This window comes from Elephantulus edwardii, unplaced genomic scaffold, assembly GCF_000299155.1.
Source record: "Elephantulus edwardii isolate Elephantulus edwardi_28Jun2011 unplaced genomic scaffold, EleEdw1.0 scaffold00221, whole genome shotgun sequence".
Lineage (NCBI taxonomy): Eukaryota > Metazoa > Chordata > Mammalia > Macroscelidea > Macroscelididae > Elephantulus > Elephantulus edwardii.
The window spans coordinates 1,165,548-1,181,238 of NW_006399971.1; the positions used below are offsets into that span (position 1 = coordinate 1,165,548).

Below are 15,691 nucleotides of genomic sequence, written 5' to 3' on the forward strand. Positions count from 1 at the left end.
GGTGGAGGGAAGAAACTGTGCAACAATGAAAGAATAATATTTTTTTTTAAATCCACGCAGAAGGAAGAATTTACCCTTTCAGAGAATCTCATTTTTTATAGTCCTGGATAAGCCAAAACTCACTATTCTTAAGTCAGTTCTGACTACTGATGTTTTAGTTAGCAATGCAACACACGATGCACTAAACCACCACAGACCTGGGCAGGGCTGGCCATTTGTTTCAGTGTTTGTGCCTAATTATGATATATCTCAGAGAGAAACATCTCTTTTTTGGTTTGTCAACTACCATAGCTCTTGATCTTCTCCTAGCTCAACAAGGAGTAGTTTTGTGCTATTGACAATATCTCTTTGTTGCTTATGGATAAAAATCTCTGGAGAAGTAGAATAAGGTATCAGTGAAGTACCAGCAAAAAGCCTCTTGGCTGCATACTATTCTTCCTACGACTCTGATATTTTTAGCTGACCTCCACAAGGTTTGAGACCTGGTTTACATTACCTTTTTACTAGCTTGCTTACTCCCGTAATCATGCTATTGATCAGCATCATCATCTCTCTCTCTCTTTCTCTCATTGCCATCAAGTTGGAACCTACTCATAGCTAGTCCACTCATAGCTGACCATCTAGCAGCTTTTCAGAGACTGTAAATTCCACAGAGATTACACATCTTTTTCCTCAGAGCAGCTGGTGGATTTGAACTTCCTGCCTTTGGATTGGCAGCACAACTCTTTACCACTAGGCCACCAGAGCTCACTGATAATTATGTTGTTGTTTGTTGTTGTTGTTAGGTGCCATCGAATCGAACATGACTCATAGCGACCCTATGAACAAAAGATCTGAACCCTGTTCTATCCTGTGCCATCCTCACACTTCCTGACACACAAGAGCCCATTGCAATAGTTACCGTGTCAATCGACCTAGTTGATGGTCTTCTGTTCCTTCGCCAACCCTCCACCCTTCCCGACATCATGTCCATCTCCAAGGAAAAGCACCTCCCAGCAATATGTCCAAAGTATGTGAGGTGAAGCCTCAGCATTCTTGCCTCCAAAGAGCACTCTCTCCAAGACATACCTGTTTGTTCTCTTGGCCATCCATGGGATGTTCAGTGCTACTCTCCAACATCACAGCTCAAAGGCCTCAATTATTTTTCTGTCATCCTTATTCATTGCCCAGCTCTCAGATGCTTAGCTAGTAATCAGGAAGACCACGGCCTGAATCAGATGCACCTTGGTCTTCAAATTGACATTATTACTCCTCAGTAATCTGGAAAGGTCCCTAACTTCCGACTTTCTCAGTACAATGTGTCTCCTTATTTCCTGACTGCTGATACCAAGGGTGTTAATTATGGATCCAAGCAAGATGAAGATGTTAACAGTTTCAATTTCCTCTTCATTCATCATGATGCTGCCTATTGGTCCAGTGGTAAGAATCTTTGTTTTCCTGACATTGAAATGCAAGTCATACCGAAGGCTGCAATCCTTGATCTTCTTCAACAAGTGCATCAAGTCTTCCTCACTTTCAACAAGCAAGAGTGTGTCATCTGCATAATGCCAGTTATTGATGAGTCTCTCTCCAATCCTGATAGCACACTGCTCCTCAAAAAGTCCAGCTTCTTGGATAATGTGTTCAGCATATAGATTGAATAGGTATGGAGAGAGAATACAATCCTGGTGCACTCACTTTCCAATTCCAAACCATTCAGTGCTCCCTTACTCTGTTCACACAACAGCCTCCTGGTCCAGGTATAGGTTCCACATGAGCACAATCAAGTGCTCTTGGATTCCCATTCACTAATAATTATAGGGCTTGGTAAATGTATTATGTACTGTGTTTCTCATTGTTGCAACCAATCCTGAAAACATTTAGTCACACAATGAGTTACATATATAGAAGAAATTAATTTTACCAGGAAGAATGAATTTTAGTTCTGGGTTGTTTTTTGTTTTTTTTTAAATGCCAAATTGTTTTTCTAATGTGGTCTTTTCTGCAACACTTACTTACCTTAACCAGAATCAACTCACCCTGAGATGAAACTTAAAGCAATGGCAAGGTGAAGGGAAAAAAATTAGTCCAACGACCCTGAAGCCTAATACTTTCAACATTTTGAGCTACACCTAAAAAAGCCCTTCAGAAGACAACTCTATTGTAAGTGATCTCCTGAGTGATTTACACCCAACGACTTGTGGTTTAGATCTACCAGCTATCCCACTAGAGAAAGGCAGGCAATTTCCTCCCAGTGATTACAGCCTCTGAAAACTTGCTGGAGAGTCAGCTATGATTAGCTTGTGTCTGACTAAAGGGCACACAATCACAATGAGGGAAATGCATTGCTGTGTTGTCAGTCACCACTGAGTCTACTCCAGCTCATAGAGAAACACAACAGCTAAAAACCTTGCCTGATCCTGAGCCCTCCTCACAATTTCAGGGGTGCTCAACTGTTCCAATCACTGTGTGAATTTCTCTCTTCAAGGGTCTTCTTCTCCTTTGCTAACCCTCTAATCAGGGAAATGTCAGTGGATTCTCAAAACAGATGCACCCAGAATAACTGACCCAGACCTAAATCAGACTCCATTTTAAATTAAGACTTCAGCTCCACTCCAGCTTACGGACTGATTCTTTGCATATTTGTAATTTAGGTTTGAAGAAGCATAGCCTGTTATTTGAAGAAACACAGTCCAGATATATATTGTTACAGAAAGTTGATGCACATGATCTCAGAAAAATCCTTTCCTCCCCAAGATATTAACAATCAGAACTGGTATAGAAAGACTGTTAAGAAAGACTGTGGTTTGACAACTCTTTAGTGATTTTTGCCACTGAGCAAACACACAACCTTTGTTTACTGCCCCCAGAAACAAACCTTACTTCTCTGCAGCTCATCAGAACACTATTGTATTCTGCCTGAGTGTACAGTATCCATTCATGTCTTTCTCCATTCCTCAGTAAAACTCTTCACATGCATTTTTAATAGAGTAAAAGCCTGGTATTACTTATAGGATGGCAGGTCTTTAACACAGCTTCTTACCACTAGGTCACCAGAGCTCCTCTAGAAGACAGGTCTTTAAGTGATAACAATGCATCACTATTACTTTATTAGTTGTAATAAGTAGGCTGCAAGAATGCAAGTTGTTAATAATAGGAACAGCAGGGTGTAGAGGGCAGACTGGCTGTGCCTGAATTCCTGGTGCATTCTGCACAATTTTGCTGCAAGCACAAACTAAACTACTCTAGAAATAAAGCTTGTTTTTAAAAAATGCTTTGAGGGTAATGCTTTAGTAGAAGAGGAGTCATAAAGTCATTTGAATCACAATCATTAATATGCCTGACTTATACCCCACTACTCTATAGTGTGGTGGGCCAGGAGGTGAAGAGAACCAGCCATTGCGGTGCCAGACTCAAACACCCAGTTTTACTGAACTTTATTGAATTTATTTGTGGGATGCATGACAAGAAGTCTTTCAACCATAGTAAGAAAAGAAAAACGTCATTTTTCACAGTCACTTTGGCACACACGAACGTTGTCTGATAAAAAAAATTGGAAAAGCAACAACAATGGAACCTATATAATACGTCATTAAGTACATACAAAACACTAATAAAATATCCCTGAAAAACCAAAGTGCATATAGACAGCACAATGCCCAGGACTTGGATTGCACCTTCCCCGGAGTCCCTCACATGGTCTGGTCCACGTTGGAAGTTAACAGTCGTGAGGATTAGTATGCAGTTACACACCGAGTATTTACATAACAGTAATTAGTGCCGTAAAGGGGGGAGGGTGCGGTGACGGGGCTGGCGCAGCAGAAGGTCTGGGAGGGGTGCTATATTGTACTGATGGGGAGAAGGGCGCTGACGGAATGATAGGTCTGAAGTGCTACATTGGTTACAGCTAAGGGCCCAGGTGTGTCACCCTCCCCTAAGGCAGCGCCTCTGGAGCCTCTGAGCTCCGCACAACAGTCAGCGCCGAGAAGGGCTTAGCGAGCAGGCCTCAGTCTCCACCCAGCCCGCTCGGCGGAAAGAGCTGGGCCCTGTGGACCTGGAAACTTTGTCCTAAAAGGCGGATGATCTGGGCCATTCCCGAGACCTTCAGCTGCCTCCCTCCTACCGAAATCACGTCCTGCTTACTCCAAGTTCCCTCTCTGACTTCTCTGACTCTGGAGCGAGCAGTCAATCCTGTTACCTTTCAACTTTAAGGCATTTTCTACATAGTTTTTTCTAAGCAAAAAAGCAATAAAAATTGAGGTAATTCTGTAGTTGTTCACACTGGTAGGTGAGCCACATCCACTTGAGACAAAGCTCTCACTCGCTCTCGCAACCCTACTGATGGGGTCAATGTGCGCACGATGAGGACAGGCCAGTGGGGCGAATGGGAAGAGGGTGGAAGTGGTAGCGTGTCCTCGATGTCCCCACTGGAGGCACATGTCCCCAGGAACCCCTAAGAGGACAAGGAACCGGGGCCAAGGGGCTGTGTAAATGGACGCAAAGGCCAGACAGAAGCAGGCCACAGTTTCACGAGTCAGAAGGAAACACAGCATTGAGTCAGCAGCAGCAGCAACAGCAGCGGCGCAGGGAAGCCCACAAAGCACCGCCAGAAACTGGGGCGGGTCACCTGGCACGTCAACTCACACTGCACGCCCGGAGGCCCGCAAGCCTCGCCTCCAAGGTGGGCGTCTGCAAGGGGAGAGGGCGGCTTCCCCTGGACTTCTCAACTGCAGCTTCAGCCTGGGGGGACACGGCCCCGCCTGGCGGTCACCATCCCGAAGGGGTAACGTTCGCGCTCGGGCCTCGGGCACCTCCAGCACCACGACAGATCTTTGCCCCTTTACAAGCCATCGCCGCCCAGGTCCCAGCCCTCCACATGAGGCCGGTGTCCCAGGCCCCGCGTCTGCGAGGAGCCACCAGCCCTGCCGCCAGGCGCGAGCTCCCAAGGGGACAGCCGAGCGCTGAGGCCCGGGAGGAAACAGATTCACCCGAGAAACAACTCAGGAAAAGTCAAGGGAGTTTTCCATAGAAAGAAAGAAGAGTAGCCCAAGGCAAGCTCCACAGGGCGCAGGGCATGCACGGAAGGAGGGCAGAGGCAGAGTTATAAACGGGCCGGTTACTTGACGAGGTCTTGGAAATGGGCGCATCCGGATCTGGACGGGACAGCCACTGAACCACGTAGTTTTTCTTGGATGGGTCAGAGATGTTTCCTGGAGGGAAGGGAACAGCATTACAGCCGCTGTGGCACAATGCCAGCCTCCCCAATCAGGCAGAGTGGCCACACAGCTCTGTGAACCCTAGGAGGGGGCCACAGGAGACACCACCCCCCTCCCACCCAGCTCCTCAGAGTCACAGCGAGACCCTTCCTCAGAGCCACCTTCTGCCTCCTCCCTCCCAAGTACCCTGGGGTTCAGCCTTATGCTGGTCTTCAACTGTACCCCACTTACCTTCTTCTACCCCTCTACTTTCCACCCCCTCTCGACTTCGTGACCACAGCACTAAGCAACACCGTGACTGCTGCCCCCTTCGGATCACTGGGACAGAGCACCATAGTGGGGTCACTGAGGACCCTGGATAGCGAGGCTAGCTGAATCCTTCATCTACCATCTTAGCTGCGTTTGGGGTGGGAAGAGGGATGTGGAAACTGACCCTCTCCCCACTCTTATCCCCACCCCTTCCAGTTTCTTTCCCTGCAGATGGGAATGGTGGTGGGAGTTATATCTTAACTTGTAGCGGGGGTCAAAGCAGGTGAGGCAATGCTTGGCTGGCATCTGCAAAGTCTGATTGTCCTACTTCCCAGGGCACCTCTTCCCCTCAGCAAAGTCCCACTGTGCTGGCACTTGGAGTCAGTCAGATCCTGTCTCTCGACAGTAAAGTCCAAGGAGGCAGGACCAGCTGAGCCATCTCCATCTCCACTGTCTACTGATTCTGGAAATAAATGTTTCTCCTATTCTTTACCAAAACCCATCTGTCCTCTACACTCAAGCCCTAACCTAGGATACCAGGCTTCTCCCATTTCTGGCCTGGGGTTGTCTAGTTTTTTCAAGTTTTCCCAATTCATCTTTTTGAGGGCAAGAGCTGCCTATGCCTGAACCAGCCCCCAACCTCTCTTTGCCCAGTGGCTGCTGTGTCTGGGGCCTTGGGCAGCACAGCGCTTACGAGGACATGGGCCAAGTCTGCAGATCCGAGCTGTCTCCGGCCGCTCCTCCCTGCAGATGCCAAAGGTGTCATCCAAGGTCCGGCAGAGGACTGGCCGCTCTTGGGTGCCATTGCCACAGGTCACTGAACACTGAGTGGGTAGAACCAGCCAATTAGGGTTTACTTCTGTGTGAGGGCCCTGGTCTGGAAGAGCTGGACAAGGCTGTGAGGAGCTGGTGAGGGGCAGCTTGTGAGAGGCTTGTCATGCCTCATCTCAACTCAGGGCAGTGGCCTTAGCATTTTGGGAACTTAAGTGGGAAAACTTCTGTCCTATCTCTGAGTTATGTTATGGTCAGTGAAAAAATGCATGGTGCCTGGCACAAGTCACTTGAGAGGGGATGCCCAATTCTCTGAGTTATCATGAGATTAGAGAGCAAATACACTGTGCTTGGCACAGGACCTGGCACATCTAGGTTCCCTGGCAGGAGGAAGCTTGAAGACCATGGAAAGCTGCTGTGCCTGGTGACCACTGGCTGAGCTCAGATCAAGTCCAGCAGGACATGGCACAGTCATCTGGACACAAGGTTCTTCCATAGCACCTTCACTGCTCCCAGCCCTTGGCACACCCTCTGCCTGTCCACACTATGGAGGACTGAAGGGACAACCAGGCCCAGAGTTCAGACACACCTCACAGCTTGACCTGGCTCTGCAAGATAATCCTCAAAATCTTATGTGTGCAGGAAAGGGTTAACTCCACAGCCTAGGTTACTTAAGCCTTGCACATTCCCAGGGAACACCTGTTTGCAGACAAGTCCTTGGCTGGCTCCTTGAGAAATGAGTTCTTGGAGTATTACTCTGTGTGAGATATAATTTTGCAGGCTTGAGGCTGTGAGCCACACTGGAGCAGTTTATCTAGATGGTTGATACTATCTAATGTGATACTGAGGGAGCTCTGGTGGCCTAGTGGCAAGAAGTTGTGCTGCAATCCTGAAGGTGCGCCATTCAAGGCCACCAGCTGCTCCATGGAAGACGTCTCCTGTGCAATTAACTGCCTCTGAAAACCTGCTGGAGGGTCTGCTATAGGTCCGTTCTATCTCTAAGATATGCAACAACAATATGATACTAATAACATGGTTGATAGATTGATGGTGAACACCTAATTTCCCTCTCAAAGGGGATCTGGAACTGAAATCAGTCATGCAGCTGCCTCTATGACCAACCTCTAGTAAAACGCTAAATGCCAAAGCTTGGGTGAGTGCCTTTGGTTGGGGATGTGTTGCCATACATCACTACTAGAGGAATAAAGTGTATTTTTTTTTACTAATTGTTTAATTGTTATTTTAATGCAAATTTTCTGAAACTTTCATTGTTGCATATTTTCCTCCCTACATTTCTTGTAACTCCACCAGGAGGAGGCATGTGTAACCAGTTTCCTTCTCCTTTTATCCCACAGTGGCTTCTCCCTTTACTGTATCTACTCTGCATTCTCTGCTGTAATACCTGTAACTGAGTGTAACAGGAGCCCATGCTCCAGCTAACAAGTAGATGATATGCTCAGCTGTTAATTAAAAGACGGGCGACTGGAATGTCCCCAGAGGCACCTAAGAAGCAAGGCCTAATGATTGGTGAATGATTGATTTACTTCTGAAAAACCAACCACTGAAAGCCCTAAGGAGCAAAGTTCTTCTCTGACACACATGGGGTCACATGTCAGGCTCGTCTTGATGGTACCTGGTGAGTTTAACAACTTTTAAGTCCAGTGAGCCCTTACAGTGAATTATGAGCCAGAAGGTGGTTGCAGGAGCCCAACACACTAGACCTGTGAGCCAGGTGGCATGCCAACATCAACTCTGACCTTGAGCTGGACTTGACTGTTGGTTAGTCTCTGGCCCCACAACTAGACCTCTAGCCTTTCAGTCTAGCCTTAGTCTAGCTCCTCCTTTGTTCATTCCTCCTCCTGCAGGTGGGGTCAGCCTCTGAGCTGTACTTCCAGACTCTGAGATGGAGACACTGGGCCTTCCCGAATATAGAGTGGCCTTGAGCATCCCATCACCCTTCGAGCCCAAGCTGCTCTCAGCTTTCTAGGGTTCACTTAGGAATCTCCGCCATGTGGAGTAAACATAGTATCTGCTGGGAGGGAGGCCATGTTCCGGAGGACTTCTCAACGGAGCACTGACCACCTCTGATGTCTTTGAACCACAGGGATGTGGCCGTGGACAGCAGATACAGGAAGGTTCATAAGCCAAAGTGATGTTTCCTGGCCACCTCAGTTCCACCCAGACTCAGACTGGGGCAGGGGCCAGTGGCTTACTTACCTGGGACCAGGGTCCTGCTCGCCAGCGTCCAGGGCAGAGCTCCCGGTTGCAGGCTCTGCGGCCCTCGGGCCGTGCGTCATTGCAGTGCTTGGTGTGCACGGAGCGGTTGGTGTTGTCATGCAGCGGCTGGATGCAGCGCACTGAGCGGGACTGCATGCCCGTCCGCCCGCAGCTCTGGCTGCAAGGCTCCCACTCGCCCGTCACCCACCTGCCAGGACAGAGCAGCAAGTTAGCCCCCTGCAGGGACCAGTCCAGCTACCTCACTGAGCCACAAGAGAGAAGGTGACCTCCTCCCTAGAACACACAGCTTTCTGTTTTTCAAGAGGTGCCACATAGACTGCACCGTTGATCAGAGAGGAGAGTAGGGCCCAGCTGTCCAAGCTCCTGTAGATGATGAACCCTGTCAGTCCTCCCTAACAATTCTCATGCGGTGAGTGGCCAAGCAGAGTCCTGTATCCGGGCTCACCTTCTGGCTGGCCTCATAGATTTTTCTGGACAGAATGTAGATTTCTTCGGTTCCCTAGGCCCCAGACTCCACCTGCTTATTTACCAACCATCTCCTCCTCTCAGTCCTGTGAAAGGAACCTGGACCTGGAAATTCAGCCCTGCCTGCAGAGGTCCAGGCTGTAGTTACCCCATGAGCTTAAGCAGAAACACCTGGCACTAGATGAAGCAAGTCCTCAGCTATGACCTCAGAACCTCAGGTCCCCCCTATACACTGTTTCTGTGGTCACTTCTAAGACGCATATCACTGCTTGGCGCTTGGCAGAGCTGAGCCAGGACACTCCTTACAACCTTCCTGACTCCATGAAAAATGGTGATTGAGAAAGGTGTGCCAGGTCCAGAGCTTCCCAGGGGTGCTGCATCCTCATCTCCCTCCACGGAAGCTACTGGGGACTCAGCCCCTCGCCTCTCAGGGAACCCCAGCAGGAAGGGGAGGCCTAGCACTCACACAGGTTGGGAGCACTCCTGTGGGTTGCACGGGCGCCGAATGGCTTTGGGCTTTTCCACGGCATCACAGAAGCCTCGGTGCACCATCTTGTGGTCCACCTTCCGGCGGCAGCCGTATTTGGTGAACTGTGACCCTGAAGACAAAGAGCGAGTGTGGGAACTTGACCAGGCAGCGGGGCCTCCGAATTGGGTGCCCAAGCAGATCTGCTTTCTCACCCACTCTGGGGGCCTGGTGGGCACAAGGCAACCCTACCTGAGGCTGAGAACATGAGCGTGTGTGGAGGAGGCTACCTACTTCTTTTCTGACCTCCTGGGCAGGGTAGGAGGTTCTTTCCTCTCCCATCTCTTAGGTACTTTTTGCACCATAAATGACTATGTACAGAGAACCTGGGTGGTCTGGGAATGGAGAGAACACTGGAAACAAGCCCACACAGCACTTCCCCATAATCTAGACAAATTTTTCTTCATTGAAGATTATTTACTTCCTAAAAGGTGTATAACAATAGTTGGGACATTACTGGGTGTTACAGTAGTGAGTTGCACTACAAGCATCTAGGAGGTACAGGACATAGAATCTATAAAACATCCTACCGTACACAGGGCAGCCCCCACACAAAGAGTTATCAAGCCCCCAATGTCAACAGGGTGAGAAACCTTGCTCTAGCAGGTCAGACAGAGACTACAACAGGACTCTGGCCTTATCTGGGGAGCTTGGATGCCCCTAGAAAAGAAGCGTTGGGTGGCACTGAGTTAGTGGAAATGCTGTGGAGGGGCTCACAGTGAGGACACAGCCCACAAAAAGGCCCTGAGGTTGAGAGGTGAGGGTCAAGGTGTGCATCCAAGAAAGTCACCTGAGGCTGCATGGCCAGAGGCCAGCGAATGAGGGGCAGGGCCTTGGGGCCATTAGGAGAATTTTAGGTCTTTTTAAAAACCTCCAGTACAAAGGGTCCTGTAAAAACACCGGATAGAAGTTACATAGTCTGTTTTGCCCCTTCATAATATCAGCCTGAGAAAGATAAGGGCAAGTCTGTTCAACTTTGTTTCCCAGCAACCCTTTTACCAGGAGTTGGCCAGGAAGATGAGAACAGCCAGGGAGTCCCAGAGACATCTGGAGGTAAGGCCACAGGATGTATTGGTGGAGAAAGAGGCACTCGGGGAAGCGAGTGCTGCTCTCTAGGGTGGGGGACACTGGAGAAAGAGCCTCCATCCCCTGTGGAGAGAACAGATTCGCCCCATGGTGAATGTCTCTGAGCCTCTAGGAACAGGAGCCAGTGTGGTAGCTGAGGGGCTGCCCTGCCTCCCTGAACTTGACATCGAGCTGTATGTCCCACTCAGGTATGAGCTCTGAGGCCTAGAGCAAGTAAGACGCTCTGTGTTTTCCCTGCCTCAGGAATGCTGGGATGGGCTGTATGAAGGAGCAGCCAGAGGCTAGTCCTGTGCTGGCAGTGCCCCTGCTCCTTCCTACCAGTGCTTGCTGTCAACTAGCAAGTCCTCTCCCTCCCCACCCCTCTTGCTAGCATCTGCCAAGCAGCCCCTTCCCCCAGCTTTGTGCAGCCCTGAACACCTTCTCACACCAAACTCACCAGTCTCAGCCGCAGTCACGGAGCCTTACGACTACCCTGGAAGCTTCTCCATCGCCAGCCCCCAGCAGCCCTGCAGGAACCCTCCAGGCTGCTTGCTTCCTGTCCCCACATTACAGCGCCCTGCTCTGCACTCCTGCTCATAGCAGCACACCTCCACTTCTTTTTCATCACCCTCAGCACCCCGAACTCGACACCCCAGTGCAAGAATTGCCCTCACCTCCGCCACAGGGCTTGGAGCAGGGGGACCACTTCTTCAAGGCCCACTCATAGTCCATAGAGTCCTCTTCCAGCACGTTGTTGTCATCGACATTGAGTGAGTCTTCGTGGATCATGTATTTGTAGGTCAGCGAGATCCGGCTGTCCCCCTGTGGGATGACCTGAGCCCACCCAGAGATGGTGTGAATGCCAGCCCCACGCTCTGCCCCGTGCTGGTGGCCAGTTTAGAGCCTTTACTTAAGTTGGAGTCTTGAGAGTCTGAGGTCCCCTCTCAAATGAACCGAAAGCATTTCTCTCAACCTGCCTCTACTTTCCTGAGCTTTCCAATAACAGGTGGTAAGAGAAGCAATCCTGCTGTCAGTCTGCCTATAAACCAAAGGGATTCTAGAAGCAGGCTTTCTGTCTCCCCCTGCATCCCAGAGTTCTGCCCTGGGACTCAGACATCTCTTGGACCACTGAGGCAGGAGCCTGAGGCTATGTTCAGTGTGGCTCACTCTAGGAGATAAGTTGACATAGTGCCTGCACAGAAGAGATTATAAGGATGACACAGAACTAGGAAAGGTTTAGATCTGTCATACAAGTTGCTGTGAGTCAATCTGAGGGCATCTGAGAACAACAACACACTCACAGAGGGGCTCCACCAAGGCCCAAATGATACAGGGAGTTCACTAAAGGCATTTCAGGAGGCAGAAAAGGTCCCTGCAGACCAGGGGGACAGAGAGTGGTGCAAGGTACAAGAAGCACAGCTCCAAAGCCACACAGGAGCAGATACAGGTGCATAGTTTAGAGCTCTAGGTTTAGTGACCCCCTAAAATGCTGCACTGCCAACCCAAAAGTATGTGGTTCAAATCCACTAGCTGCTCCACAGAGAAAGATGAGCAATCTCCTTTCATACAATTTATTGCCTCTGAAACCTGTTGGAGGCTCAGGTATGAGTTGATTCTAGTTTGATGGCATACAACAATAACCATCCCTAGGACATGGGTGTACTAAAGGAGACTGTCGTCTTAACTGCAGTGTTTTCATTTTTACAAATAAAGCATATTACTTAAGCAGCAGAAATGAATTTTTTTTGGAAATGAATTTTTAACCATGGTAAGAAGATCCAGCCCTCTCCTTACTCCCATACTCTGAAATGTCCCCACATCCCCAAAACCACCATTTCCTACACACTGAGGTTTGGAGTCCAATTCTGCTTAAGGATGAAACCCAGTGAGATCTGGGCTAGTCACCTTCTCTTTCTAAGCCTCACCTGTCCCTCCCCCAGTGTTTCAGGGTTTAAAAGCAACAGCAGACATGGATATTATTCAGATGGGGAGAATGAAATCTTTAGAACGTAGAGTTTGTCCAAAGCCACTGGTGGTAGAAAACAGAGCCCAAAACCTCAGCTCAGACTCCATGTCCATTCTTGCTCTGGACAAAGGGCCGGCCACAAGGGAAGCTCAGAGAGTGGCCTGCAAAGTGCACAGAAGCTCGGGGTCACCACAGCCACTCTCCCTGTTCCCCAGTGCTCACTGGGACCCCTGCCTAGCGTAGCAGGCCTGAGCCTCTGGAAGCCAGGCGTGGGCTGTGCTCACCAGGACGGTGATGGTGCCGTGCAGCGGGCCCATGGTCTGCAGAGTCTCCCGGCCGTCCTCATCGCGGTACTCCCACTCCACACCCATGGCGATGAAGGACTTGGAGTTAGTAGCCACATCGTTCTCTTCATTTAAAATGAACTTGCCAGTCTCCAAGTTCTTAACAGCTGAGAATAGCAAAAGGAGGCCCCACCATGGTCACCCAAGGACGGGAGTCAGACCCTCAAGGGGGGGTGGTGCTGGGCAGGGGACTGTGAGGGTATTTCTAAGTCCTAAAATGCAAAACTTCCAAGACCTTCTCATCCTTTTACGCTGGCATTCAATGCCTTGCCCCCGTGACTCACATCTCCACTCTCTGGCTCCCTGTCCTCCTAGAAGCCAGGCTCTACAGCTGTCTCTGACTGAGAGGTTTCCTTTTACACATGCTCCCAGACTGTCTCTTTACGGTTAGGAACCTGTACTTACAGAAGAGGCTGAAGAGGATTCTGAACAGAGGCCCTACAGAGGCCCTCACCTCTCCCAGTTTCTGTCAGGGACCTGCCCATGCTAGTAAGAACCAAAATGAATTCTAGAGCCCTGGCCTGGCCTCTACTGCTCAGTTAAAACTAGATCTTTCTGTATGTGTGCCCTTCTGGACAACCAATGCCCTTTCTGGAATCTACCTCCACCAAAGCTGGTTCTCAAGTGAGGCCCAGAGAGATGTAATTGTCTGCAACTGCCTCAGCCAGAGGACTGGAGACTAGGTAGAGGCTCAACTCACTGGAGGCCCAGTCAGCAGTTGTCGAGGTCTATGAAAGGGTGCTTGCTTGAGGGAACCTGGACACCACTGCCCTCCACCACTGCAACCAGCCATCCTGGGCAGGCTGACCAGGAGATATCTCCCTGGGGTACAGGGCACCACATGCAAGGTGAGGGCTTCCTGCCATGGAGGTGAAGATAGTCCATAGCTGAAAAAGCTGGCTCTCTCCATCCCTTCAATAGTGTGGCCCTGCCCAAGTTCCAGCAATTACACCTGCTGGAGAGGCCTGGTCAGACAGGAAAGAGTAACCCAGACACCGGATGTCCAGAAGAATGTCTCAAAGTAAAGAGCCTGGCTGGTGTAGGGAGCTCTGCTGATGTTCTAGCCTAGTCTCCTAAACCTGCAGCACAAAATGTGGGCTCAAGGTGTTTCTCAGGGGCCTGGATCTAGAACAGAAATCATGGGTCCAGCATAGAAATCCCAGGTCACAGGTGATAAAGCCACTCCCTTTGCATGTCTCCTCTGACCTGTGTGCACATTTGAGAGTCTCAGTTGGGGCCAGTGGGTCTCGAGCACTTGCTCTCTTTTTCACAAAATACACAGGCCTCAGCGTCATGAGTCAGAAACAATGTCTGGGTAGAAATGTCTTTTTCCTAGTAATCCATTTTTATGTTTACCTTCTTTTTAAGGTACGTGATGCTGGCTTTGAATTTAGAGGAGCGAGTTAAAGTTTCTGTTCACAATGACTAAGAAGGAAAAGTGAGCATGTGAACGAAGTCACAAGTTTATCAGACACTGGTGGGGGCAGTTGGAGCAGGGTTTTTGGGAGCCCCTGATTGCATCCAGCTGCCAGCGCTGGTGAGGAGGAGGCTCAGAAGCAGGGAGGGACTAGGCTGGAGTCCTCCAGTGCCCACACCCATCGCTCTGACTTGATTCTCATGCCTGTCTGGGCAGTAGAGCCAGGTTGCCTTCTGGTGAGGTGTGTGGATGGGTGAAGCCATTGAGAAGGTCACCGGGTGAGCACAGGCCTGGGGGTAGAGGTGGCCAGACAGGAAGGGGCACCCAAAGTTGTAAGAACATTCAGGCTTCAAGACAGAATAATATTTTTATATGGAATATCTTGAACTTAAAATGAAACTATTTGAAAATATGCCCCTTCACTGCCTGGGTCCATCAGCTGTCTGGACTTGGTACCTTCTGGTTGGAGTGGCACAGGGTGGGCTGCCCACCACTGTACTGCTTACTGATCCTGCCTGCCTATGGGGAGGGCCTTCACATGGTGGGGTAGGGAGTTCTGCTGGTGGGGGCAGTGGCATGGCCCGGACACATGTCCCTCCACAGGCGCTTCTGAGGAACCCTCTGATTCCAACCTCTGGCCTCTCCACTGGGTGATACCTGCAGCAAGGCCAATTAGGAGGGTTTCACCAGGGCACAGTGGAGATGGGGCTGACTCCTGGGCTTTCACTCCACCTGTGGAAGAACCAGGTTTCGGACACCCCAAACTATCCTGATCTAGAGGTGGCCTAATTCTCATTTGAAAGGGCTAGACTTTTGAGACTTACCTAAATGGTGATTGGTGGTGTCCGCCTCCTGGATGAGCAGGTGTCTGGCTCCTGAAGGGATCTCGAACATTTTGATGTAGCCTATGTTTAGATGTGGAAAGACAAAGGCAAAGGAGGAGGGATGAGGCCCATTTAAATGAAGACAAGACAGGAGAGCTCAGTTTCTAGAAGGTCCTCCCAAAGCTCTGGTACTTCTGGAGTTTGAAGAAACTAGCTAGAGAGGGAGGAATCAGCCAGGAGGAGGTTTCGGTGTATCTATCAGGGCACAGCCCAGCTATCAGAGTTCTCTCCTGCCTTTTACGATCAGCTTCTGAATCACCTTTCCCTAAAGCACAGTGAGATTCCTATGGATGCCTGGACAACTTACTGGGGCATGAATTTTAAAAATCTATGTTTTGGAGTGAAACTCTCACCAAATTTCTAGGCCTTATGGACCTTTGCCCCTTAATCTGCCGATGGAAGGTGGGATACTCTCGTGGAGCCATGCTGAGGGCCCAGCACCCAATTTCAAAGACCTTCCCAACGTTGGGCTCTGGGCAAGTTGCTTCTCCAGTGGAGGCCGGAGAGGTGCAATTGGTTGCTGCGGCCTCAGCCAGAGGACTAAGGACAAGGGGAAAACCCAACTTGGAAA

At 49.8% G+C, this 15,691-nt stretch overlaps 1 protein-coding gene across 1 annotated transcript in view; it reads right to left on the reverse strand.

Moving 5' to 3' along the window:
* Window positions 1–15,691, reverse strand: part of ADAMTS2 (ADAM metallopeptidase with thrombospondin type 1 motif, 2) — a 346,237-nt gene that overhangs the window by 25,324 nt on the left and 305,222 nt on the right. The window contains exons 15-21 of the mRNA XM_006898109.1: window positions 15,061–15,141; window positions 12,760–12,926; window positions 11,184–11,343; window positions 9,385–9,517; window positions 8,433–8,640; window positions 6,139–6,268; window positions 5,100–5,189 (exon numbers count right to left, since the gene is read on the reverse strand). Of these exons, the coding sequence (XP_006898171.1) occupies window positions 5,100–5,189; window positions 6,139–6,268; window positions 8,433–8,640; window positions 9,385–9,517; window positions 11,184–11,343; window positions 12,760–12,926; window positions 15,061–15,141 (969 nt within the window). The remainder of the gene's footprint in view (window positions 1–5,099; window positions 5,190–6,138; window positions 6,269–8,432; window positions 8,641–9,384; window positions 9,518–11,183; window positions 11,344–12,759; window positions 12,927–15,060; window positions 15,142–15,691) is intronic.